The 27,844-nt window shown below is 40.3% G+C and overlaps 1 protein-coding gene across 2 annotated transcripts; it reads right to left on the bottom strand.

Annotated features, from left to right (window-relative positions):
• Window positions 1-342: 342 nt before the first annotated feature.
• LOC311143603 (uncharacterized protein C7orf57 homolog) lies at window positions 343-12,962 on the bottom strand. Of its 2 annotated transcripts, XM_084179456.1 has the most exons (9): window positions 12,817-12,962; window positions 12,556-12,608; window positions 12,131-12,298; window positions 11,535-11,643; window positions 10,848-10,944; window positions 10,096-10,175; window positions 8,008-8,046; window positions 1,202-1,302; window positions 343-833 (listed from the first exon to the last, which is right to left on the bottom strand). In XM_084179456.1, exons 2-9 carry the CDS (start codon window positions 12,590-12,592, stop codon window positions 820-822), a joined length of 645 nt encoding a protein of 214 aa, XP_084035582.1. In that variant the 5' UTR covers window positions 12,593-12,608; window positions 12,817-12,962; the 3' UTR covers window positions 343-819. The 2 variants fall into 2 exon arrangements, with proteins under 2 accessions (XP_084035582.1, XP_084035583.1); XM_084179457.1 differs by lacking the exon at window positions 8,008-8,046.
• Between the last annotated feature and the right edge of the window lie 14,882 nt (window positions 12,963-27,844).

Here is a 27,844-nt window from a genome sequence, read left to right as displayed (position 1 = left end):
CACAAATATTTGACTGTGTGTGTATCAACAAAATATATTACCTTAACCAGATGTTTCAGATATGCCGCATATCCTAGTCATTTGTTTAATCATTATGGGGAGAAACATGTCCAATTATATTGCATATTCACTTTGTATCCTGTGTCAATTACATCCGTAGAACATAATTTCTACTATGATGACAGTGGGAAAGAGGAAGGAACAATTAAGTAAATTCAGAGATCACAGGTCTCTGGAGCAATCTAGCTATGAGTCACATTTCAACAAATACATGTCTAGGTGCCATTTCAAATAGTGACGAGTGCTTCATTAAGCACACAAAGAGAATGAGAACACATCCAATATTTCCATGCACAACACATTTATTTTTTTTAAAACAAATCTTTATAGCAACCATAACGAGGCACAAAAAAAACACATAACACTTCAAACAGCAGGCATTTTTAGAGGAGCCCTTCTAAGCCATAGACACCTTTTAAAAGTAAACAATCTTTCCCAAAACTACAACAGACGAACAAGAGCATAGCTCAGGCTAGTACATTAGCTGTTATTAGTGTTACAGTGCAAATGCAGTTCATTAGCAACAACTTCAGGCACAGAACAGAGCGGGTCTGAGTGCAATCTAATTTTGCAGTTGTGTATACTTCTTGGGACAAGCATAAACATGTAGCATGACAAGAGTGCTATAACTCTGACTTGAACCAAAACAAACTGCTTTAATTCACCTATATGCGGTTGTGAACAGGCAAAACCTGGTGAAGGAACGTTGTGGAGGAGAACATTGAGGAGTCAGTCGTGCGCCACTGCCCTTGCTCCCTTCTACTCGTTGGAACCTGCAGGAATACACACAAGTTCATTTGTGTGTGCGCGTTTTCCCCACACATTTTCATTTGCTGTCCCACCCCATGATCACAGATAACAATGCAAGTCAGGATTTCCAATTTTCCCGACAGGCATATCATCATGTCTGAACAGTACATGCATTGTAATTTTGCAACCTTACTTCGGTGCCCTTTGTATCAATTATGTAGATCTATACATGATTTGTCATCAAAGATAATCTATACTACTTGATATTCATTCAATATTTTATTAGTTAGTCTATGGGGCATGTGCTTCTGAGCAATGAGACAAATTGCCAATTGAATTCAAATTACCTTGAAGTTCGAACATCAACCCACAGTCACTAACATCTACTTACTTGATGAATGCGTATTTGGTGCCCCTTTCTTGTCCTCTAAATAGCCGAAGCTCAAGAGCGTAGACATGTTGACAGGGGTCGAATTCTGAGATTTCTGAGATCTGCAAGACCAAAAGGCAACCATTTAAAAAACAGCGGGAGGCAAAATGGGGCCTAAACAAAATGCGGAAACAAAACGTAAAAATCATTGAGCTCTTGAACATTTAGAGCTAGTGGAGGGTTCATAACCATAAAACTTCAGAACAACCATAAAAACAGTGGGAGAATCAGTCAGCTGATGGTAATATTGATATGGTGAGAGGGAGTACACTAACAGCAAACATTGAATTTGGACCCTGAAAACACCTCTAACTGAGCTACAGTTGAACTAATACATGTTTTTATACCCTACAAAATGGATCAACAATATCTTTACATTTTAAAATGTCCTGTTATTCATTATGGTTCTAATAATTTATTGACTGTGTAGCCGTAGCTATTTGCCATCTCTGACATCATGCTATATGCTTAAAAGAGACATCTGTAGGCCCATGTTTGACAGGTCAATGTCACAGGTCACTGACAGGTGGCACATTTAAAAAACATTTGCACAATGACTTGAATTGTAGAGTAATGACCACATTGGAAGCAAAAACTAAGTCAGGGGGTGGTCATGTCATCACACTATTTGAAGCTAGCGATCTGTTTGTTGATGTATTGGTTCATATAGCTAACTGAGCTGAACGGTTTGTGAGGACATCTGTGCTCTTTGATCAGTATTATTTGCAGCCAGGCATGGGAGGTTTGCAGACAGGCATGTATGGCATTGGGCCATAGAGTTAGAGGACCCATATTTGTATGGACATTGCCATTAAGGCCTTCCACCATTTTTCAGTAGTTAACTGGGTGGAGATTCCTATGGGTTGGGAGCGATCAGACAATGTTGAGAGCATTGTCTACTAGTGACTCATAACCCGTTGACTCATAACCCGCAGTCCCCGCGGTTATATCCGTAGGGCGGTGACTCATAACCGCAGTCCCCTGAAGGGCGGGTAGGTGGCGGGTTGAATAAAGAGAAAACAATGCATTTAAAATCCATAAATATATTTCTTGTGCAATTCATGTCTATAGGCTACACTGAGGTTTCTTTCATTATTTGTATCTGCCGTTAGTGCGCAAGCCTTAGCTTTAGGGCCTAACTGTGCTTTTGGGAACTTGGGTGGAGGAAATAACGTCGGTCCACTGAGGCAAAAAGGACAATGTTGGAGTTTAATTCAATAAGAGAAAAGCGGCGAAATGGAGAGTTGAAAGGGAGGGCCAGAAAAGTAATGTTTGGGAAAGATTTGGTGAAGTGGTAAAAGAGGATGATCGCAGTGCCGACTATGTTATGTGTGATGAATTACACAAATTCGAGAGTCAAAAGACAGGGACTTCAAATATTATTATTATTATTATTATTTTCTCAAATATGGCACGTCAAGGGAATTGTAGCCTAACTGAAAACTGGACACTGACTGTAGGTCTACAGTGCTATGAAAAAGTATTTGCCCCCTTTCTAATTTTCTCTACTTTTGCATATTTGTGATACTGAATGTTATCAAATCAAATCAAATTTTATTGGTCACATGCGCCGAATACAACAGGTGCAGACATTACAGTGAAATGCTTACTTACAGCCCTTAACCAACAGTGCATTTATTTTAAACAAAAAAAGTAAGAATAAAACAACAAAAAAAGTGTTGAGAAAAAAAGAGCAGAAGTAAAATAAAGTGACAGTAGGGAGGCTATATATACAGTAAAATAAAGTGACAGTAGGGAGGCTATATATACAGGGGGGTACCGTTGCAGAGTCAATGTGCGGGGGCACCGGCTAGTTGAGGTAGTTGAGGTAATATGTACATGTGGGTAGAGTTAAAGTGACTATGCATAAATACTTAACAGAGTAGCAGCAGCGTAAAAAGGATGGGGTGGGGGGGCAGTGCAAATAGTCCGGGTAGCCATGATTAGCTGTTCAGGAGTCTTATGGCTTGGGGGTAGAAGCTGTTGAGAAGTCTTTTGGACCTAGACTTGGCACTCCGGTACCGCTTGCCGTGCGGTAGCAGAGAGAACAGTCTATGACTAGGGTGGCTGGAGTCTTTGACAATTTTGAGGGCCTTCCTCTGACACCGCCTGGTATAGAGGTCCTGAATGGCAGGGAGCTTTGCCCCAGTGATGTACTGGGCCGTACGCACTACCCTCTGTAGTGCCTTGCGGTCAGAGGCCAAGCAGTTGCCATACCAGGCGGTGATGCAACCAGTCAGGATGCTCTCGATGGTGCAGCTGTAGAATTTTTTGAGGATCTGAGGACCCATGCCAAATCTTTTTAGTCTCCTGAGGGGGAATAGGCTTTGTCGTGCCCTCTTCACGACTGTCTTGGTGTGTTTGGACCATGATAGTTCGTTGGTGATGTGGACACCAAGGAACTTGAAGCTCTCAACCTGTTCCACTACAGCCCCGTCGGTGAGAATGGGGGCGTGCTCAGTCCTCTTTTTTTTCCTGTAGTCCACAATCATCTCCTTTGTCTTGGTCACGTTGAGGGAGAGGTTGTTGTCCTGGCACCACACGGCCAGATCTCTGACCTCCTCCCTATAGGCTGTCTCATCGTTGTCGGTGATCAGGCCTACCACTGTTGTGTCGTCGGCAAACTTAATGATGGTGTTGGAGTCGTGCCTGGCCATGCAGTCATGGGTGAACAGAGAGTACAGGAGGGGACTGAGCACGCACCCCTGAGGGGCCCCCGTGTTGAGGATCAGTGTGGCAGATGTGTTGTTACCTACCCTTACCACCTGGGGGCGGCCCGTCAGGAAGTCCAGGATCCAGTTGCAGAGGGAGGTGTTTAGTCCCAGGATCCTTAGCTTAGTGATGAGCTTAGAGGGCACTATGGTGTTGAATGCTGAGCTGTAGTCAATGAATAGCATTCTCACGTAGGTGTTCCTCTTGTCCAGGTGGGAAAGGGCAGTGTGGAGTGCGATAGAGATTGCATCATCTGTGGATCTGTTGGGGCGGTATGCAAATTGGAGTGGGTCTAGGGTTTCTGGGATTATGCTGTTGATGTGAGCCATGACCAGTCTTTCAAAGCACTTCATGGCTACAGACGTCAGTGCTACGGGTCGGTAGTCATTTAGGCAGGTTATCTTAGAGTTCTTGGGCACGGGGACTATGGTGGTCTGCTTGAAACATGTTGGTATTACAGACTCAGTCAGGGACATGTTGAAAATGTCAGTGAAGACACTTGCCAGTTGGTCAGCACATGCTCGGAGTACACGTCCTGGTAATCCGTCTGGCCCTGCGGCCTTGTGAATGTTGACCTGCTTAAAAGTCTTACTCACATCGGCTACGGAGAGCGTGATCACATAGTCATCCGGAACAGCTGGTGCTCTCATGCATGCTTCAGTGTTGCTTGCCTCGAAGCGAGCATAGAAGTGGTTTAGCTCGTCTGGTAGGCTTGTGTCACTGGGCAGCTCGCGGCTGTGCTTCCCTTTGTAGTCTGTAATAGTTTTCAAGCCCTGCCACATCCGACGAGCGTCAGAGCCAGTGTAGTATGATTCAATCTTAGACCTGTATTGACTTGTTGATGTATTGGTTCATATTGCTAACTGAGCTGAACGGTTTGTGAGGACATCTGTGCTCTTTGATCAGTATTATTTGCAGCCAGGCATGGGAGGTTTGCAGACAGGCATGTATGGCATTGGCCCATAGAGTTAGAGGACCCATATTTGTATGGACATTGCCATTAAGGCCTTCCACCATTTTTCAGTAGTTAACTGGGTGGAGATTCCTATGGGTTGGGAGATCTTCAACCAAAACCTAATATTAGATAAAGGGAACATAAGTGAACAAATAACACAACAATTACATATTTATTTCATAAACAAAGTTATGCAACACCCAATTCCCCTATGTGAAAAAGTAATTGCCCCCTTACACTCAATAACTGGTTGTGCCACCTTTAGCTGCAATGACTCCAACCAAATGCTTCCTGTAGTTGTTGATCAGTCTCTCACGTCGCTGTGGAGGAATTTTGGCCCACTCTTCCATGCAGAACTGCTTTAACTCAGTGACGTGTGGGTTTTCAAGCATGAACTGCTCGTTTCAAGTCCTGCCACAACATCTCAATTGGGATTAGGTCTGGACTTTGACTAGGCCATTCAAACTTCCAATTTGTTGCTTTTTAGCAATTTTCATGTAGACTTGATTGTGTGTTTTGGATCATTGTCTTGCTGCATGACCCAGCTGCGCTTCAGCTTCAGCTCACAGACGGATGGTCTGACATTCTCCTGTAGAATTCTCTGATACAGAGCAGAATTCATGGTTCCTTCTATTAAGGCAAGTCGTCCAGGTCCTGAGGCAGCAAAGCATCCCCAAACCATCACACCACCACCATCATGCTTGACCTTTGGTATGATGTTCTTACTGTGGAATGCAGTGTTTGGTTTTCGCCAGGCATAATGGGACCCATCTCGTCCAAAATGTTGACTCAAGTTTGACAAAAAGCACCTGGATGATCATCAAGACTCTTGGAAGAACGTTCTATGGCCAGATGATTCAAAAGTATAACTTTTTGGACGACATGGTTCCAGTAATGCCTGGCGAAAACCAAACTCTGCATTCCACAGTAAGAACATCATACCAAAGGTCAAGCATGGTGGTGGTGGTGTGATGGTTTGGGGATGCTTTGCTGCCTCAGGACCTGGACGACTTGCCTTAATAGAAGGAACCATGAATTCTGCTCTGTATCAGAGAATTCTACAGGAGAATGTCAGACCATCCGTCTGTGAGCTGAAGCTGAAGCGCAGCTGGGTCATGCAGCAAGACAATGATCCAAAACACACAATCAAGTCTACATGAAAATTGCTAAAAAGCAACAAATTGGAAGTTTTGGAATGGCCTAGTCAAAATCCAGACCTAATCCCAATTGAGATGTTGTGGTAGGACTTGAAACGAGCAGTTCATGCTTGAAAACCCACACGTCACTGAGTTAAAGCAGTTCTGCATGGAAGAGTGGGCCAAAATTCCTCCACAGCGACGTGAGACTGATCGAAGCATTTGGTTGGAGTCATTGCAGCTAAAGGTGGCACAACCAGTTATTGAGTGTAAGGGGGCAATTACTTTTTCACACAGGGGAATTGGGTGTTGCGTAACTTTGTTTATGAAATAAATATGTAATTGTTGTGTTATTTGTTCACTTATGTTCCCTTTATCTAATATTAGGTTTCGGTTGAAGATCTGATAACATTCAGTATCACAAATATGCAAAAGTAGAGAAAATTAGAAAGGGGGCAAATACTTTTTCATTGCACTGTATAACCTCTCACTTAGCCTAATATAATATTAACTCTTCACTTAGCCTAATATAATATTAACTCCTGCAGAATTAAGCATTTCTTGCAGTAAAATGATACACCAAATGTACATTTTGACTCGGGAACAGGAATGGAGAAATGTGATTTCTTTCAGCATCTTGAAAGAATGAATGCGCGGTTAGGGACCGTCTGTAAAGGTGCCATCTTTATCAGCGTCCTAAAAGCTGATAGTATTTCAACCACATAAAATATGCATCCAAGACTAATTTAAATCTTATCAGAAATATTTATTTTTCACTGCTATTAATTTCCTTAAAACCAGTCAAAATGATGTCATTTGTAGATTTGGGGGTTATTGCATTTTCTTCCAGTCCCTAAATGTCTGCTGCAGGAGAGAAGCAGAGATGAAAGGGAACTTTAACAATGTCAACTAGATTGAATTCGTCGATTAATGACATGACATTGATGTTTGATTATTCAGGGTGTATTTAGTCTTCTAGGGCAGTAATGACAGAAGAAAAGCTGCATGTATCTAATTATAGACAAGTTGAAAAGCAGAAACATATCTAAATTAGTCTTAAAAAAAGAAATCCTGCACCCCCTGTCGAAAAATTGTTCTGCCGTCTGACTGTACATCACATTTTCTATCGGCCTATTTGTGGGTTAGGGTCCCAGATTTTCACTTGATCACATATAGTCGGGCGGTTGCGGATGGGTTATTAGCAATTGCGGGTGGGTGCGGGTGAACAAACAGCTGACCCACGCATCACTATTGTCTACTTCTTCAAATTGACTTAACTATGGTTTGTAAATGTCATCGCCATCTGGTGTCCACAATAAATCAATGACAAGATTGGGTTCAGGTCACCAGCACTGCAGGTGGTGGTAAATCACCATTATTAGCTTTATGCTTTTTTTCAAACACAAAAGAAGAAGAAAACGGACTACTTCAAAATGGAGATGGCTTCAATGGTGCTGCCCGTGCTGTTACAGATGCCATAATGGGACAGATAGAAAGAGGAGTCATTTAACTAACTCTATGCCTTGGCCACATCACAGCGGCCTTATCCATTCTTAAAAAGTGTGGGGCAGGAGTTTTGGGTAGTGCTATATTGTATGAGAACTAGGGAGGCCAGTTCCAAGACTACCACAGCGAATATTGTCAGCACATTGAATCTGCAAGCTTCTGGAGTGACAAAGGTGCAATCTGGGATATTTGCAGCCGATTTTGGTCACCAAAATAAAAAGAGGCCAATACCTATTGATTCTTGAATAATGTAATAAAAATTGCATAACATAACTTGCCTCGAGCTTGTGAGTAAAACGGTCTTAACCCTTCATAACTCAAAATCTAATGTTGCTTTACTCCATTGTTTTTAAACAAATGCGTTTGTTAACAATATATAGCTTCAAACATTTTAAAAACTATGTTGATGATATCATGGAATTGCATCCAAAGCGGTCTGTAAATGTTAAAATAGTTACATTTCTTCAGCCCCATCAATTGGTAGCGGGGTTGCTGGGCTGAAACACAAATACACCAAGAGTGTAGCTTTAATTAACACTCATGAAGACTGTTGAGCTTGGTAAATGAGTCTACTTTTCACATTTGATGCATAAAATGTTGCCATGTGGCAACATACCATTTCTCTTCACCCACTTGCTTCCATGAATGAAGAAATACAAACACCATTGAACTTGACAAAAGGGGGGGGGCCTTAGACTAGCCAATGATGTCCTTTGGTGAAGTCACATGACATGCACCTCCTCTCCCGCACACATGACGCGATCATGTGCTATTCGGAATAAGGAAACTCTGAAATTTCTGACTTGCTAACTGGTTGAACGCAGCACTTGTATAACTACAACCAGTTAGCAAGTCGGAAATGTCAGAGTTTCCTAGTTCCGACTAGCCGCGAACGCAGAAATAGCTAGCCGTTATTGAAATGCTCCACAAATTGTTCTCATAAAACTATCTGTACATATCTCCTTCAATAAAAAATGGAAACTCAATCTCAAGAGATATTAAACATTAAATCAGATTTTCCAAGTATTTGTTCTTAGGAAACTGATCAGATATATTTGTTGCCAAATGAAAACACTGTGCGATGGCACTGCAACTCAAGTGGGAGGTTCCTGGAAGTCTTAGGCAAAAGACAGTGAAAGTCATTTTCTGTAATTTTAAAGTAATATTGGCATGAGTCATATGAATTTAACATATTTTTTTGTAAAGATAACATATAGCCAAACAATGTATTTATATACATATGGATAATACAGTACAATTAAATGTATAATATCCATTAGTAAAACTAAAAATACGGCCAGAGTGAATTCTTTATTTCAAGAAAACATAATTTCAGAGTGTGAATGAATAAGAACGATACAATTATAATTCAAACACCTACTTTATATTAGAAACCAACATTTGTTATGATTTTTGTAGTTTACGAATTACCGTTGTCACAGTGTTTCCATATGGCAAATTGTTTTATTTATAAAATTGATTTTGCATTTGTATATTTTAGGGCCATTTTATGTGCAAAAAACTATTCCAACATTTGTTTGCATGGTTCTATCATTATATAATGTGTGCAGTAAACAAGTACACAATACTATGGCTATTTTGGGGCGATATGCAGCTTAGTTTGTTTCCACAGTATGTTCATCCTACATAGGCCTAAGAGCTGGCCCCTGTTCTATCAAAACCAGTAACCGGCAACATATTATATATTTTTCCCATATTACTTCAAACACTTTGTCACAATTTATGAAGTATTTTTTAGAATGATCACAGAAATGCTGTTACCATTTTTTTACATTACAAAACAGTACTTTATAATTATTTGTATCCTTACAGTACAAAGAATCCCATATCATTAACAATCAATATGAATTACATACTGAAGTCATGTGTTTGACCTCTATTTCTATTTGACTGTAAATACACTGAACAAAATATAAATGCAACATGTAAAGTGTTGGTCCGATGTTTCATGAGCTGAAATAAAAGATCAGACATTTTCCATACGCACAAAAAGCTTATTTCTCTCAAATTATGCACACAAATTTGTAGACTATCCCTGTTTGTGAATATTTCTCCTTTGCCAAAATAATCCATCCACCTGACAGGTGTGGCATATCAAGAAGCTGATTAAAACAGCATGATCATTACACAGGTGCATATTGTACTGGGAACAATAAAAGGTCACTCTAAAATGTGCAGTTTTGTCACACAACACAATGCCACAAATGTCTCAAGTTTTGAAGGCACGTGCAATTGGCATGCTGACTGCAGGAATGTCCACCAGAGCTGTTGCCAGAGAATTGAATGTTCATTTCTGTAACTCAGTAAAATCGTTTAAATTGTTGCCTTTATATTTTTGTACAGTATATATATATATATATATATATATATATATATGACTGAATCTTTGAGCCTATAACAAAGAGTTACATATTGTAAAGGTGCCCAAGCTGTCTGGAGCTGCACTCTTCTGTGCTGTGAATGAAAAAGTAGCACATTGCCATCTTGTGGATATATGGTGCAAATATTTCAAAGGGGTCACTCACATTTTCTTGAAATTGCCTGCTGCATCTTCATTCTTTCCTGATGCTATGGACAAGTTCTCCATCTGGCTGTTGGGAGAGATCTGACAGCAAAACCAAAAGTGTCTTGAATAGTAATTTATCATCTGGAATCACGTCAGGATTGAACAGAGATGAAACCCCCTATTTCAGTTGGCAAAAATCTGCTTCTATTGGACCTACATTTACATTATAGTCATTTAGCAGACGCTCTTATCCAGAGCGACTTACAGTTTTAGTGAGTGCATACATTTTTCATACTGGTCACGTTCTACTCAATCCCTGCAACAGCAAGAGAGGAATCTTATAAATCTAGAATAATTCAAATATCGTAAACGCCAGTGACAATTTGACGCTAATCAAATACATTTCAGCAACAAAGGTTGACATAGCCAAAGATGGTGGTATAGTGGTTGGTTATAAGTTTACTAGATTCAGTAGGTGTTAAGTCTGAGAACCCTATTCATTGTTCGCTAATATTGTTATTATTTTTACTGCGCCAAAATCATTTAGCTTTTCATGATAGGTGATAGGCAGGTGATAATACTGCCAAAAAAGGAAGTCAATGTCTGAAATAGATCAGTAAATCTAAATAATCTAAACAGGTCTGTCTGCATACTGTACTTCGAAGACCTGAGAATAAACTATTAACTCAATTTATAGTAGCACAATATGATATGAATGGTGAAATAATGTTACATTTGCTGAAGTGAAATTGCAAGGATTTCTCCATTTACCTTCTCTTTGTCATCAAAGTCCCTTTCCCAAGTTGACTTATTATCACTCCCAAAGGGAGCATTAGTTGACATGTAGTTTTGGAAGCTCTCAGTTGGGCTGGAAGAAAGACAAAATGTACAAATGTCAAATAATCCATTATACTAATAATAGCCTTAGCCTGTATAACTGGGCTGCGTTCAGCTGGACTCAACAATGTGCAATGTTTGATACATTTACATTACATTTAAGTCATTTAGCAGACGCTTTGATACGACAGAGACGGTGCTGTTCTGAATGACTAGTTGAAGGATGTTGTGATAACGGTGGCCCAGAGGGTGAATGTGTATACAGTGTCTTGCATGAGTTTTGCGATTTCAAATGGTGACCGCGCCCATATTGATCAGGCCACACTCCATACAAACATACAAAGGCTGTTGAAGAACGGTGGGCACCGTTTGGGGAAAACGTGTCATTCGGTACAAACCGTCACGCAATGTAGCAAAACATTTAATAAACTGAACACACCCGTTTTACAATAGGGTACATGCCATACAACCTTAAACAAATATGCAATTTGAATGATCAATGCACACAATCCATCTTGGCCTAGCTAAGTAGGCATAAATTACTAACAAACTACCTTCACAAATAGATTACTTTTTAATTCCAGAGTGACTGTCATTATTCTCATCTTAATTTGCCTTTACCTTGCTTGCTCTTGAGCTTTTGGAGATCCAGAGAACCAGTTAGGAGCTTTGTAAGATGATGCAGAGTTAGGTTTGGTGTCCAAATTGGTCTCCTCGTGCCACAATAAACCTGTAAATGAATGAAAAGAACTTGGTTATCAATGTTGTACACTAGTGGTTCCCAAACTGTGGGGCGTGCCCCAGGGATCAGCAGGGGCTCCCTTTTTAAAGGAACTCAGTCCGGCTTTCAACTTACTCTTTAAAGTTGTAATAGTAGTATGCACAAGCTGCAATTTTGAAATTGGGTAGTGCATCATCAGTTTTCCTCCTGTCATGCGGGATGTTCCCCTATGCTGAAAGGGGGGCCTGAGTGAAAACGTTTTGGATCCCCTGGAATACTACTAGTTATTTGCTAGTTAGCGAGTGAGTTTGCCAGTTAACGTTAGTAGTCTCGCTAGGCCATCCTTCCAAACTGGATGGGTGTGTCCTTTTACCTAGCTGCACCTTTTTACAGTCTATGAGCTAGACAGATAGCTAGCTATAACTTACTTTATTTCCACAGATGAAAGGGGAGATAATCTTTGTTACTTCTAGTTAAAACAGAATACAGTTTTTACCCCTCTGTCCTCCTTGTTTAGCCAGTTTAGTATAAGCAGAATCGGACTCATTAACTCCCGTACGGCGTCCTTTAGACCTCTCCTCAGGACCATTGTTAGCATCTTCAGACAGCCCAGGAATCTGGGAGGTCGGGGCAGCTTTTGTTGAATCATCGCCATTGGCAACGCCTAAAAAACACAAACACAATTATAAGGCTTTGCTTCAAGTTGTAGCTAGTTCGCTAGCTAACGTTAGCTACTTCAACTAGCTAGCACCTTCACCTGGTAACGTTACATCTTAGAGGCTCGTTAGAATAAGAGGTGTAGCTAGCTAGCCAAGAGAGTCAGAGGTATTAGCTAGGCCTTCACAGCTAACGGGAGTTAGCTATGCTAGCTAAGTTAGCTAGCTAGTCAGCTTTGCACATTTGAAGACCCTCTGTACTTGCCATTGTCGTTTTGTCGGCGATCTGTGTCAGTGTTCATGTCTACTGTCGTCTTTCTGATGGAAAAAGAACGCAGTACATTGTCATCCTAGCCAACACTGCTGGCCAAATGGCTAGCTCGGTAACGATGTTAGCTTAGCGCAATAAGGCGTTGCCAGCTAGCATTAGCTAGTTAGCTGTATCTATACGTGTTCGTTTTAGTACATGGATGTAAGTGTAGGTAGCTAGTAAGTTAATGTGATGTCATTGCAAAACATTACTTACATTTCCAGCTATACAGCGGTTGCAAATCTGGACACCGGCAAAAGAGAGCGGAGAAAACCCGAGTATGGATTTTGAGCTAGCTGGCAGCGAGTGACAAAACAAACGTCCGACTGTGCTGAGTGTTTTGTTACCATGGAAACAGGGCTGGAGCGTTGCCTTTTTAGGGATGTGTTCAATAACCTCTTTTCGTGAATGGGTTTAAATTAAATCAGAGCTGATATCTATATTTTGTTTTGGACTGTTTATTACATGAAAATAAAGATATTTCAATTATGAATAATCCACCAAACCCTTTATCTGCCAGTTATTGTAGCCTATCCATAACCCACAATATAGTTTAAAAATAAAATGAGATTTAAAAATAACAACAATATTTCATCTTCTGCTTTATTATTTGAATACCTTGTAATTAGACCTATATTATGCCTAGTCTTAAAACATTAGGCTAATTTTCCATGAATTACCTTGCAATGCAGCAAATGAAAAAACAACATCTTTCTCTCCTCCTGTCTCTGATCTATGGAAGCTCGTTCCCACCACCAAAAACAGAAAATCTGACTACAAGTTATGAGATAGTAAGTCAATATTATGAGATCGTAAGTCCTTATTATGAGATCGTAAGTCCTTATTATGAGATCGTATGTCCTTATTACGAGATCGTATGTCCTTATGAGATATTAAGTCATAATAATGAAATTGTTATTATTATGAGATATGCGAGTCATAATTATGAGATAGTAAGTCATAATAAAGAGATAGTAAGTCATGAGCTAGTAAGTCATTATGAGATAGTATATTATTATCATCATGACTTACTAAGTCATAACTATGAGAAAGAAAGTCATAATTATGAGATAGCAAGTCATTATTATGAGATACTTTTAGGCGATCTGTATCACATGAATCCAATGTGCACTTTGCATCGGGCCCTCAACTTTCAAGGATTACCTTATGTATATCCTATAGTCAATCACGTGTGTGAGTGTGCGTGTGTGTGAGAGAGAGCGAGAGAAAGAGAGAGGGGGTTTGTGGTGATGTAGCTCAGTTGGTAGAGCATGGCGTTTGCAACGCCAGGGTTGTGGGTTCGATTCCCACGGGGGGCCAGTATGATTTTTTTTTTTTTTAAATAATAATAATGTATGCACTCACTAACTGTAAGTCGCTCTGGATAAGAGCGTCTGCTAAATGACTAAAATGTAAATGTAAAAAATGGTGATATTGTTCCATATTAATGGAGTGGAGCGTTTTGTTGATGTGAGTTGGTGCCTGTTTGATGACATCTGGTTGACATCAGATTTAATTACAGACATGCTCTGGAACTTTGGCGACTACTAAGTATTTTTTAAACCTCCCGCTTTGGGCTGGATGTGTCAATTAGTAGTTCATACATGCATAATCTCTGAGCAGAATTACTGTTTTACCCCAATTAACCTCGAAATCCCTAGTTTGAAAGCAATAGTTTTTCTGGAAGCTGTGCTGCGCTAGTCTGGGTACCAGTTTCTTTAGCTAATCCACTCCATGTACTCCATGTCATGTGCCAAAGAGACTGGCCTTTCTGCCATCTTCAAATATGAACATTCTATCATTAATGTGCTCGAAGAGAACAGAGAATTTGATCCTGACTCAATCACCCTCACAGCTATCCTCAAATCACAACAATTATGCAAATATTGGAACTCTTCCACTTTTTTCTCCACAGAACATGTTGGTATCAGGTTGCGCAGCATCCATTTTTTGTTTGTCTAGAAACCAGTCTGTCAACAGTTGCTTGCTCACGTCTAAATTCTCAAACTAAATACATACTGCAATTTCAACCTCAAAACATCTTCGTTTTGATTTTAAGCCTCAAAATACAACTAGCCTAGCTAACAGCTAAATGTTTGTTTTTGACTTTGTTATACATTTTCATTATAGTTTCGAGGCTCCACATTTTGTCATGGAAAATGTTAAAGTTATTTCCAACAACCAATGAGCAACTCCGCCATAAATCCAGTGCATATTGAACATTGAGATTGCTGAAAGGCCAGTCTCTTTGGCATTGACAAGGAGTGGCAAGTGGAATGTTAGCTAAAGAGAGAGACTGGTACTCAGACTAGTGCTGCGCCATTTTCCCTACAGTTTCCTCCACTTTGGGCAGCACCCTAGCAATTAGAGTTCTAGCCAATGAGCTTCAGCCCCTCGCCATTTGAGTGAAAGCTAGCAAGATGGACACACAGCAGAGCGAGAGAGAGCAATGACGTGGTGCACATATCTGTATATATATATATATATATATATATATATATATGACGTCGTACGCAATTTGTCCCTCTACTTTCAGAACTACTGGATAAAAAGTATACAAAAGTACAGGATAATCTCTTTAATTCATTAAATTAAAGGGGCAATCTGGGATTGGTACATCCATTTTGGGAAGTTAAAATTATTAATATATAGCCATTGATTCTTGAAGAATGATTCAAGGACTGACCATCAATGAGATCAAAATGATTGACTTGACCATGTTTTGAAGCTATACAGTGTTTGTTTACATCTACATTGTTTACAAACAATGGAGTAAACAAGCTTATATTTTGGGTTCATATGTGAGAGTCCTTGCGTCTATGTATTTGAGAGTGGTCATATTTCTCCTGCCCCATTCCTCAGCTGTTTACCAAATAAAGTGATGTGGAGTACACTTTGTTATTGTTTGAATCCCAGATTGCCCCTTTAAAAAGGTGTCCACCTGCAGGACTATTCAATGTCCATGATTCAGACTTACTACCTCATAATTATGACATACTATCTCATAAGTATGACTTACAGTGCCTTCAGAAAGTATTCATATCCCTTGACTTATCCCACATTTTGTTGTGTTACAACCTGAATTCAAAATGGATGAAATAAATAACACATTTCACCCATCTACACACAATACCCCATAATGACAAAGTCAAAACATGTTTTTAGACACATTTTCCAAATGTATTGAAAATGAAATACAGAAATCCTATTTACATAAGTATTCACACCCCTGAGTCAATACTTTGTAGAAGCACCTTTAGCAGCGATTGAGTCTTTCTGGGTAAGTCTAAGAGCTTTCCACACCTGGATTGTGCAACATTTGCCCATTATTCTTTTCAAAATTCTTCAAGCTCTGTCAAATTGGTTGTTGATCATTGCTAAACAACCACTTTCAGGTCTTGCCATAGATTTTAAAGTAGATTTAAGTCAAAACTGTAAGGCGGCCACTCAGGAACAGTCCCGGTCTTCTTGGTAAGCAACTCCAGTGAAGATTTGGCCTTGTGTTTTAGGTTATTGTCTTCACAATTCATCTGGTGGAAAGCAGACTGAACCAGGTTTTCCTCTAGGATTTTGCCTGCGCTTAGCACCATTCCGTTTCTGAAAAATGAAAAACCTGGTTCAGTCTGAACAATTATCCAGTCCTTAACAATTAAAAGCATACACATAACATGATGCAGCCACCACTATGTTTGAAAATATGGATAGTGGTACTTAGTAATGTGTTGTATTTGCCCCAAACATAACCCTTCATATTCAGGACAAAAAAGTCAATTGCTTTGCCACATTTTATGCAGTATCACAATAGTGCCTTGTTGCAAACAGGATGCATGTTTTGGAATATTTTATATTCTGTTCAGGCTTCCTTCTTTTCACTCTGTCAATTAGCTTAATATTGTGGGGTAACTACAATGTTGTTGATCCATCCTCAGTTTTCTTCTATCACAGACATTAAACTCTGTAACTGTTTAGAAGTCACCATGCGCCTCAGTGAAATCCCTGAGCGGTTTCCTTCCTCTCTGGCAACTGAGTTAGGAAGGACGCCTGTATCTTTGTAGTGACTGGGTGTATTGTTACACCATCCAAAGTGTAATTAATAACTTCACCATGCTCAAAGGGATATTCAATGTCTGTTTCTTATTTTTACCCATCTCCCAATAGGTGCCCTTGCAAGGCATTGGAAAACCTCCCTGGTATTTGTGGTTGAATCAGTGTTTGAAATTCACTGCTCGACTGAGGGCCCTTACAGATAATTGTATGTGTGGGGTACAGAGATGAGGTAGTCATTTAAAAAATAATGTTAACACTATTATTGTCCATATAACTTATTGTGACTTGTTAAGGAAATGTTTACTCCTGAACTTATTTAGGCTTGCCATAAGAAAGGGGTTGAATACTTATTGATTCAAGACATTTCAGCTTCTCTTTTTTATTAATTTGTAAAAATGTCAAAAAACATAATTCCACTTTGACGTCATGTGTAGGCCAGTGACAACAAATGTACATTTGATCAATTTTAAATTCAGGCTGTAACACAACAAAATGTGGAAAAAGTCAAGGGGTGTGAATACTTTCTCATAATTATGACTTTGTTTCTCATTATTATGATATACTATCTCATAATTGACTTACTATCAGGGTTGGGGATATATAACGGATTATATATATATATATATATTAAGTAATCCGTTCAATTACCAGCAAATGTAACATATATGCTTGGAGTCAGGAAGCAGGTGCAGAAGGTAAGTCTAATGATAAGGTAGATACACAAAAACAGGAGAAGCGTGCCGAAGTGACAAAAACCAATACTGCGGCTACTGAGGGCTAAATAAAGGGAGAATAATCAAGGTGACGGTGAGGTCCAGGTGTGCGTAACGATGGGGAGTAGGTGTGTGCAATGATGATTGCCAGGGCCGGTGGTTAGTAGAATGGCGACGTCGAGCGGGAGTAGGTGTGAAAGCAATAATATTGTAATCAGATTACAGATACTTTAAGAACTAGATGATTACTTCTAGGATTACTTTTCAGACCGGATGTTTGCAGAAAAAAAATCTGACACCTTTCGGTTCTCAATGACATTCAAATCAGCATTGAAAAAAGGCGCAAGTTTAAGTTTGTTCCACCTGAGCGAGTCTGACCACAAGTCGGAGACCACTGTGATGACTCACCATATGTATGAACATGTATGCACTCACTAACGCTAAGTCGCTCTGGATAAGAGGGTCTCTTAAATGACTAAAATGTAAAAATGTGTGTGATGGATCGCAGGAACAGGTGTTTATAAGCCACAGTCAAAGCTGTCTTCCAATGGTGTGCCTGCTGTCGGCATCCAAAGATCATCCAACTTAAATAAACACTTGGGGGTAATGACGAGAGCAGTGGTGTAGCCTACAGGCGATACGGATATAACTTTTTATATCTACATAGTGCATTGATGTGAATCACACTGCTGTTCTCTCGTTTAGATTTTTGCCCCTCGCCGATTGTGGTTGTTGTGGATGGCTGTTCACAAATGTCTGTGTATTTTAACCCAATAATGGTTGAACTGAATAAGTTGAAGCTGCCCATCTATCATTGTTTTTGCGACCATGGACAGCCAGTGAAAAATTTGCTCTTGCAACAGCTGCATAGAGCTGATCCAAGGCCTGTTTAATGCAGAGGCTTACAGGGGCTGAAGCTCTTAAGGGACCCTTGAGGCAGAGAAACATACACTACCAGTCAAAAGTTTGGACACACCTACTCATTCAAGGGTTTTTCTTTATTTTTAAATTGTAGACTAGTGAAGACATCAAAACTATGAAATAACACATATGGAATCATGTAGTAAACAAATAGCCACCCTTTGCCTTGATTACAGCTTTGCACACTCTTGGCATTCCCTCAACCAACTTCACCTGGAATGCTTTTCCAACAGTCTTGAAATGACAGTCCCACTAAGCCCAAACTAGATGGGATGGCATATCACCGTAGAATATTGTCGCAGCCATGCTGGTTAAGTGTGCCTTGAATTCTAAATAAATCAAAAGAGAGTGTCACCAGGAAAGCACCCCCACACCATAACACCTCGTCCTCCATGCTTTACGGTGGGAAATACACATGCGGAGATCATTCGTTCACCCACACAACGAAATGTCAGTTGGAACCAAAAATCTCAAATTTGGACCGGTCTAATGTCATTGCTTGTGTTTCTTGGCCCAAGCAGGTCTCTCCTTCTTGGTGTCCTTTAGTAGTGGTTTCTTTGCAGCAATTTGACCATGAAGGCCTGATTCACACAGTCCCCTCTGAACAGTTGATGTTGAGATGTGTCTGTTACTTGAACTCTGTGAAGCATTTATTTGGGCTGCAATTTCTGAGGCTTGTAACTCGCATGAACTTCTCCTCTGCAGCAGAGGTAACTCTGGGTCTTCCATTCCTGTCGCGGTTCTCATGAGAGCCAGTTTCATCATAGTGCTTGATGGTTTTTGCGACTGCACTTGAAGAAACTTTCAAAGTTCTTGACATTTTCCGTATTGACGGACCTTCATGTCTTAGAGTAATGATGGACTGTTGTTTCTCTTTGCATATTTGAGCTGTTCTTGCCATAAATAGGGCTATCTTCTGTATACCCCCCCTACCTTATCACAACACAACTGATTGGCTCAAACGCATTAAGAAGGAAATCAATTTAACAAATTAACTTTTAAGAAGGCACACCTGTTAATTGAAATGCATTCCACCTCATTAAGCTGGTTGAGAGAATGCCAAGAGTGTGCAAAGCTGTCAATTCAAAGGGTGGCTACTTTGAAGAATCTCAAATATAAAATATATTTTGATTTGTTTAACACTTTTTTGGTTACTACTGTAAGGGTTGGTGTGAGGTGTGACCCAGGTGCAGTGCACTTTACTGATGGTCCCGAAGCCAGGATACAAAACAACAGACTTAACACAATAAAAGAAAGGCAGAGCAAATAAGACTCCAAAAAACAGGCAGACAGCCAAAAATACGAAATACTAACAATGACTGAAATAATAAACAGGGAGAACACTTCTCACTTACCTGTCCATACGTCCTGTGATCAGACACTGATTAGTACTGCTTGGCATAGTGAAACTAGCAGAGAAAACTGAGCAAGGGAACATAGGGAAGTGAGGGCATAAATACACAGGTGAATCAGACAGACACAGGTGACACCAATAGGAAGATGATTAGTCCCGACTGTGAGTGAGGAGGTGCCTAAGGTTGTCGGAGGATGACACCTAGTGGGTCGCTCCGGAACTGCGACCCCCTCCTGTAACATACTACATGATTCCATATGTGTTATTTCATAGTTTTGATGTCATCACTATTATTCTACAATGTAGAAAATAGTAAAAAATAAAGAAAAACCCTGGAATGAGTAGGTGTGTCCAAAATTTTGACTGGTACTGTATATATATGTCCAAACTTTGACAGTATCAGTCAAAAGTTTGGACATACCTACTCATTCCAGGGTTTTTCTTTATTTTATTTTTTACTATTTTCTACATTGTAGAATAATAGTGAAGACATCAAAACTATGAAATAACACATATGGAATCATGTAGTAACCAATCATGTAGTATTTTATATTTGAGATTCTTCAAAGTAGCCACCCTTTGAATTGATGACAGCTTTGCACACTCTTGGCATTCTCTCAACCAGCTTCATGAGGAATGATTTTCCAACAGTCTTGAAGGAGTTCCCACATATGCTGAGCACTTGTTGGCTGCTTTTCCTTCACTCTGCTGTCCAACTCATCTCAGACCATCTCAATTGGGTTGAGGTTGGGTGATTGTGGAGGCCAGGTCATTAGATGCAGCACTCCATCACTCTCCTTCTTGGTCAAATAGCCCTTACACAGCCTGGAGGTGTGTTTTGGGTCATTGTCCTGTTGAAAAACAAATGATAGTCCCACTAAGCTTAAACCAGATGGGATGGCGTATCGCTGCAGAATGCTGTGGTAGCCATGCTGGTTAAGTGTGCCTTGAATTCAAAATAAATCACTGACAGTGTCACCTGCAAAGCACCCCCACACCATCACACCTCCTCCTCCATGCTTCACGGTGGGAACCACACATGCTGAGATAATCCGTTCACCTACTCTGCATCTCACTAACCAAAAATCTCAAATTTGGACTCATCAGACCACGGGACAGATTTCCACCAGTCTAATGTCCATTGCTTGTGTTTCTTGGCCTAAGCAAGTCTCTTCTTCTTATTGGTGTCCTTTAGTAGTGGGTTCTTTGCAGCAATTCGACCATGAAGGCCTGATTCACGTAGTCTCCTCTGAACAGTTGATGTTGAGATGAGTCTGTTACTTGAACGCTGTGAAGCATTTATTTGGGCTGCAATCTGAGGTGCAGTTAACTGTAATGAACTTATCCTCCAGGTGACTACCTCATGAAGCTGGTTGAGAGAATGCCAAGAGTGTGCAAAGTTGTCATCAAGGCAAAGTGTGGTTACTTTGAAGAATCTCAAATATATAATATATTTTGATTTGTTTAACACTTTTTTGATTACTACATGATTCCATATGTGTTATTTCATAGTTTTGATGTCTTCTCTATTATTCTACAATGCAGAAAATAGTAAAAATAAAGACAAACCCTTGGATGAGTAGGTGTGTTCAAACTTTTGACTGGTACTGTATATATATATATATATATATACACAATGCAATAAAATGCAAATTAATTACTAATAAATCATACAATGTGATTTTCTGGATTTTTGTTTTAGATTCCGTCTCTCACAGTTGAAGTGTACCTATGATAAAAATTAAAGACCTCTACATGCTTTGTAAGTAGGAAAACCTGCAAAATCGACAGTGTATCAAATACTTGTTCTCCCCACTGTATATATATATATATATATATATATATATATATATATATATATATATATATATACACACTACCGTTCAAAAGTTTGGGGTCACTTAGAAATGTCCTTGTTTTTCGAAAGAAAGCAATTTTTATGTCCATTAAAATAACATCAAATTGATCAGAAATACAGTGTAGACATTGTTAATGTTGTAAATGGCTATTGTAGCTGGAAATGGCAGATTTTTAATGGAATGTCTACATAGGCGTACAGAGGCCCATTATCAGCAACCGTCAGTCTTGTGTTCTAATGGCACGTTGTGTTTGCTAATCCAAGTTTATCATTTTAAAAGGCTAATTGATCATTAGAAATCCCTTTTGCAATTATGTTAGCACAGCTGAAAACGGTTGATTAAAGAAGCAATAAAACTGGCCTTCTTGAGACTAGCTGAGTATCTGGAGCATCAGCAATTGGGGGTTCGATTACAGGTTTCTTCTGAAACTAAACAGTCTATTCTTGTTCTGAGAAATGAAGGCTATTCCATGCGTGAAATTGCCAAGAAACTGAAGATCTCGTACAACGCTGTGTACTACTCCCTTCACAGAACAGCGCAAACTGGCTCTAACCAGAATAGAAAGAGGAGTGGGAGGCCCCGGTGCACAACTGAGCAAGAGGACAAATACATTAGAGTGTCTAGTTTGAGAAACAGGCGCCTCACAGGTCCTCAACTGGCAGCTTCATGAAATAGTACCCGCAAAACACCAGTCTCAATGTCAACAGTGAAGCGGCGACTCCGTGATGCTGACCTTCTAGGCAGAATTGCAAAGAAAAAGCCATATCTCAGACTGCCCATCTTAATCTTTTCTTTTTATTGGCCAGTCTGAGATATGGCTTTTTCTTTGCAACTCTGCCTTGAAGGTCAGCATCCTGGAGTCGCCTCTTCACTGTTGACATTGAGACTGGTGTTTTGGGTACCTTGTTAACATTACAACATGTAAACGTTGCTATGTTTCTGAAATAGCAAAGAAAACATGTAATCTACTTGACACATTAAAGTTACTTACCTTACAGATCACAAAGTCAGCTCATTGCCACTCAATTAATATGCAAATCCGTTTGATTCATACACTGGCTTGTCTGGCTGTCATGTTTTTATTTGAACCTGCCCTTCCCTTATCTACAGTGAAATAATATAATTTCAGTAGTCCTCTATTATGATTCATTTTTTTCTATCTCGCATGGCTCATTAGTAAACCCTTGTGGTTGCCTTCAGAAAGTATTCAGACCCCTTGACTTTTTCCACATTTTGTTACGTTACAGCCTTAATCTAAAATGGATTAAAGAAAAAAATTCCCTCAACAATCTACACACAATACCCCATAATGACAAAGCAAAATCAGGTTCTTAGAATTTTTTACTAATTTCTTAAAAATAAAAAACAGAAATACCTTATTTACATAAGTATTCAGACCCGTTGCTATGAGACTCGAAATTGATTGCATCCTGTTTCCATTGATCATCCTTGAGATGTTTATACAACTTGATTGAAGTCCACCTGTGGTAAATTCAATTGATTGGACATGATATGGAAAGGCACACACCTGTCTATATAAGGTCCCACAGTTGACAGTGCATGTCAGAGCAAAAACCAAGCCATGAGGTTGAAGGAATTGTCCGTAGAGATCTGAGACAGGATTGTGTTGAGGCACAGATCTGGGGAAGGGTACCAAAACATGTCTGCAGCATTGAAGGTCCCCAAGAACACAGTGGCCTCAATCATTCTTAAATCGAAGAAGTTTGGAACTACCAAGACTCTTCCCAGAGCTGGCCGCCCAGCCAAACTGAGCAATCGGGGAGAAGGGCCTTGGTCAGGTAGGTGACCAAGAACCCGATGGTCACTCTGACAGAGCTCCAGAGTTCCTCTGTTGAGATGGGAGAACCTTCCAGAAGGACAACCATCTCTGCAGCACTCCACCAATCAGGCCTTTATGGTAGAGTGGCCAGACTGAAGCCACTCCTCAGTAAAAGGCACATGACAGCCCGCTTGGAGTTTGCCAAAACGCACCTGAAGGACTCTCAGACCATGAGAAACATGATTCTCTGGTCTGATGAACCAAGATTGAACTCTTTGACCTGAATGCCAAGCGTCACGTCTGGAGGAACTCTGGCACCATCCCTACGGTGAAGCATGGTGGTGGCAGCATCATGCTGTGGGGATGTTTTTCAGCAGCAGGGACTGGGAGACCTGTCAAGATCAAGGGAAAGATGAACGGAGCAAAGTACAGAGAGATCCTTGATGAAAACCTGCTCCATAGCGCTCAGGACCTTAGACTTGGGCAAAGGTTCACCTTCCAACAGGACAACGACCCTAAGCACACAGCCTAGACAAGGCAGGAGTGGCTTCGGGACAAGTCTCTGAATGTCCTTGAGTGTCCCAGCCAGATCCCGGACTTGAACCCGATCGAACATCTCTGGAGAGACCTGAAAATAGCTGTGCAGCAACGCTTCCCATCCAACCTGACAGAGCTTGAGAGGATCTGCAGAGAAGAATGGGAGAAACTCCCCAAATACAGGTGTGCCAAGCTTGTAGTGTCATACCCAAGAAGACTCGAGGTTGTAATCGCTGCCAAAGGTGCTTCAACAAAGTACTGAGTAAAGGGTCTGAACACTTATGTAAATGTGATATTTATTTGGGTATAAATTAGCAGAAATGTCTAAAAACCTGTTTTTGCTTTGTCATTATGGGGTATTGTGTGTTGATTAATGAGGGGGGAAAAACAATTTATTTTTATTTTATTTTAAATAAGGCTGTAACCAAACAAAATGTGGAAAAAGTCAAGGGGTCTGAATACTTTCCAAAGGCACTGTATATGTATCTATTGTAGGTCCTAGTATACAACAATTAATAATGTGGAACAAATAAATACCATCAAAGGATACCTTACAACCTACAATAATCAACATCTTTTGAAACAGCTGTGAAAACCAACCTGGCAATATTAAAGATTTTAATACATAAACGTTGATACTTTTTTGGTACAGTTGTGTCATTCATTTTTTTTCACAGATTTTTTGTACACATGGCAATCATAGACTAAAATACTGAATTCTGGTGTGTGGAATATAGAGGAGGTGGTTGCTGTGTGGGTGGGAGGTACTACCTGTGACTTGTTCTCAACAGGCAGCCAGTCTCGGAAGGGAGACTTGAAGAGGGAGACTGCAAAGTCCAGGCACTGATGCTCTCTATGATAGAGCAAGAAAACCTTTTAGCAGATAATGAGAACATGACAATAACCGTAGCTGTAGATTATGTAATGAAAAGTTGGAGGGTGGTTGGTAATGGAGGACATCAGGTGGATCCATGTCTGGGTGTTGGGCAGAACCCCTAGGTCCTGGAGAACAGGAGCAGAGTTAAAGGGAACAGGGTAGGATACAGAGACGTAAACAAGCAAACACACAGGTTACACTTTACTGTGAGAAGATTTGATGGATTAGTGCAGTATTATAAATGGGAGATATGTACTTTCAACAGTTTTGAAAGGTATAGCTTACCTCAAGCTGGTCCCCCTCCGACTCAGCGCACAGAGAATCAGACTGATCCGAACTCACTGGCTCTGGTGGATGGGATACCTCCTGGGGGGCTCGGACAGTCGATGGTCCTAAAGTCATTTGGAAAGGTAAATTGAAGAGGTATATCTTTATAAGCTCAGCATTACTACCATTTCTTGCTTTCTCAAATGTCCACCAAAGCTTAACATACTTTGTCTATTGGGCTTTACATTTTTACATTTACATTTTAGTCATTTAGCAGACGCTCTTATCCAGAGCGACTTACATTACACTTTTTTTTTTTTTTTTTTCATACTGGCCCCCCGTGGGAACGTAGGGCGTCAGGGCTTTCAGTGGTCGACCATCCAACTGGGGAAGATTGTTGGCTTCCACCGAGGTAACCCTAGGAAGAGAAAATGTAAAAAATATCAGTGTTAGGTAAACTAAAACTTGCTTTAGGTTATTTTGTGTGCCCCATGTAGCTCAGTTGGTAGAGCATGGCGCTTGCAATGCCAGGGTTGTGGGTTCGTTTCCCACGGGGGGCCAGTATGAAAACATGTATGCACTCACTAACTGTAAGTCGCTCGGGATAAGAGCGTCTGCTAAATGACTAAAATGTAAATGTCATGTTTTATATTCACGTTAACAGATGGTGACCCTAGCTAGGAGCAAAAGAGCAGCGAGGTTTCCCAGGTCTTGCCTTCTTTTCCTCCTTCTTCCAAACCAAGTCATTCACCCGGATGTTGAAGCACTTGGTCCCCTTCTTGATTCTGCTCCGGTAGCTCTCCTTCTGTTTCTCCTGCGCCTTCTCCATGTTCAGTCTCACCTTGATTGATAACAGGAATAAATGCGATTATGTTTCATATTACAAATACATTTCTTACATATCTCTTGGAGGGCCAGAAAATAAATTAACAGCGGACAATCATTTTTACCTGGTCATAAACCTCCACATCCTTCTCAGTCCGTGCCTGAAGGTGGTCCTCGAAGGCGTGCTGATCTGGTTTGACAATTTCCACCACATCAGGTGGGGATTCAGTGATCTGAAAGTACGTTATACAAAAATAGCAATAGACAAACAACACTAAGTCAATCACAAATTTGAAAGACTACAGTATATGCAATAATTGTATATACAATTGCATTGTTTACCTCTGTCCCTACTTGGTGGAGGCCTGGACACTGCTATTGTGTGCAAAGATAATTACCTTCAGGTTGTTCTCCCACCGTTCCTGGTACCCGTCAAGGGACTTGCCTATGGCAGTCTTGAGGTTCTGGTTGGTCCATTCACCAAACCTGGAGGAGGGGGGTAGGAAAGCGATATCTATTGACACTGTAAGATATTGAAATATGTCTGATTATGTACCATGGAAAAACAAAAACAAATTGTAAAAAATTAATAAAACAAACCATTGGTGATAGAATATAACCTATAACATCCGTACCTTGTTCCAGCGTTCATGACCTCGGTCACTCAAGATGACCTCAGGAGAACCGTGGGTGTGGAAGATGTCCATCGTCGCCTTGGAGGTGGCCTTGCCAGTCTCGTCCTTGATGGGTATCATACAAAGCGAAAATCAATTTTTGGTTCCAAGCACCCTTTTTGATGGGTTACAGAAGGGAATTTAGAGTTAAGCATGTTCTCTTCCTTTACTGACCTTAATGGGTATTGCCTCCACCCACTTGGTAAAGTGATCGGTCACCGTCAGACACCAGCTGTTGCCATTCCTGGATTCTGTGAAGGGTCCAATGAGGTCCACCCCTAACATTTAAAGTGTTAGAGAGAAGATGAATTTATACTTACTCGTATCTGTGTCATACAGTATGCAGATTTTCATATTTTTAAGGATACTGACACACACACACATTCTTTAATATTGAACTCTGCTGTGGTCAAATGAAGCAACCGTTACAAAACAACTTATCAGGGCAAAATTTGAATTGGGACACTTACCGATCATGTGCCATGGTGAAACAACTTTGATGGACTTCAACACAGGCGCCACAGTCTTCACCCTCTCAAACTTCTAGCAGGCTAGACAGGGTACTGACCTTTAAGCAAAAAGTGACACATTGAGACATTGTGTGCTCTCTGATATTACATTAATTGAAATCATAATAATTTCAGATATAATAGAATGTGATTGGTAAACAAAGCTTATTTCACTTGCCCAGCTGTCCACCTCCTTGTCAATTCCCCGTGAGAAGAAGCGTAGGTTGATTTTGGCAATCATGCGCTTCACTCCGAAATGGCCAGCATGCATCTCGGTCAGCACGGCCTCCTTCTCCTCCTTAGTAAAAATCACCCTTCTGTGTGGCAGGCCATCCTTAACACCGTAGATACATGTGATTGCCTAACAAGTTGGAAGAGACGAGTTGTTGAAATACTCAAGTCTAAGTACATTTGCACTGCTGTCTTTCTCTCTCTATTTCTCTCTCTACATATTTCTCTCTGTCTGTCTTCCACTCTCTTCCCACCTCTCTCTCTCTCCCGCTCTCACTTTCATCCTTTCTTTCTCACTTTCTTCCTCTCTATCCCCCCCTCTCTATCTCTCTGTGTCTGTCTAGCAAAGACACCTAGTTAAGGGCATTTGGAATTATCATAATTGGTTAAACCTATCCATTTGATTGATCAGGTTTAATTTATAGCTAGATACCTCAATATGACAGACATATAACTATATATGTATAGCTAGTAACATGTAGATGACCAACTAGCTATATAGAAAATGGTTGTTGAAAATGGTTGTACATAGTTTGATTCGTCCAGTTATCTACTAGAAGTTAACTGCTTAACGTTACCCTGAATTGTGAATTTCTCTGAATGTTATGCCTCTTGTCGAGATCAGTGGTGCCTTCATAGTACTTTGCCTG

Source organism: Coregonus lavaretus (assembly GCF_964263955.1).
Source record: "Coregonus lavaretus genome assembly, chromosome: 16".
Classification (NCBI taxonomy): Eukaryota; Metazoa; Chordata; class Actinopteri; order Salmoniformes; family Salmonidae; genus Coregonus; species Coregonus lavaretus.
The sequence above is the reverse complement of the archived record's forward strand: the minus strand, read 5'-3'. Positions and strand labels throughout refer to the sequence as shown.

Bases quoted from the DNA above. Each gene is read 5' to 3' on its own strand.
- LOC311143603 (XM_084179456.1), bottom strand. From the start codon at position 12,592: ATGAACACTGACACAGATCGCCGACAAAACGACAATG. The intron at 8,047-10,095 runs GTGAGTGACCCC...TTTGTGTTTCAG, and splicing joins GCAGGCAATTTCAAGAAAAT to CCCAGCAACCCCGCTACCAA. The intron at 1,303-8,007 runs GTAACTATTTTA...TTGGTCTTGCAG, and splicing joins ATTGATGGGGCTGAAGAAAT to ATCTCAGAAATCTCAGAATT.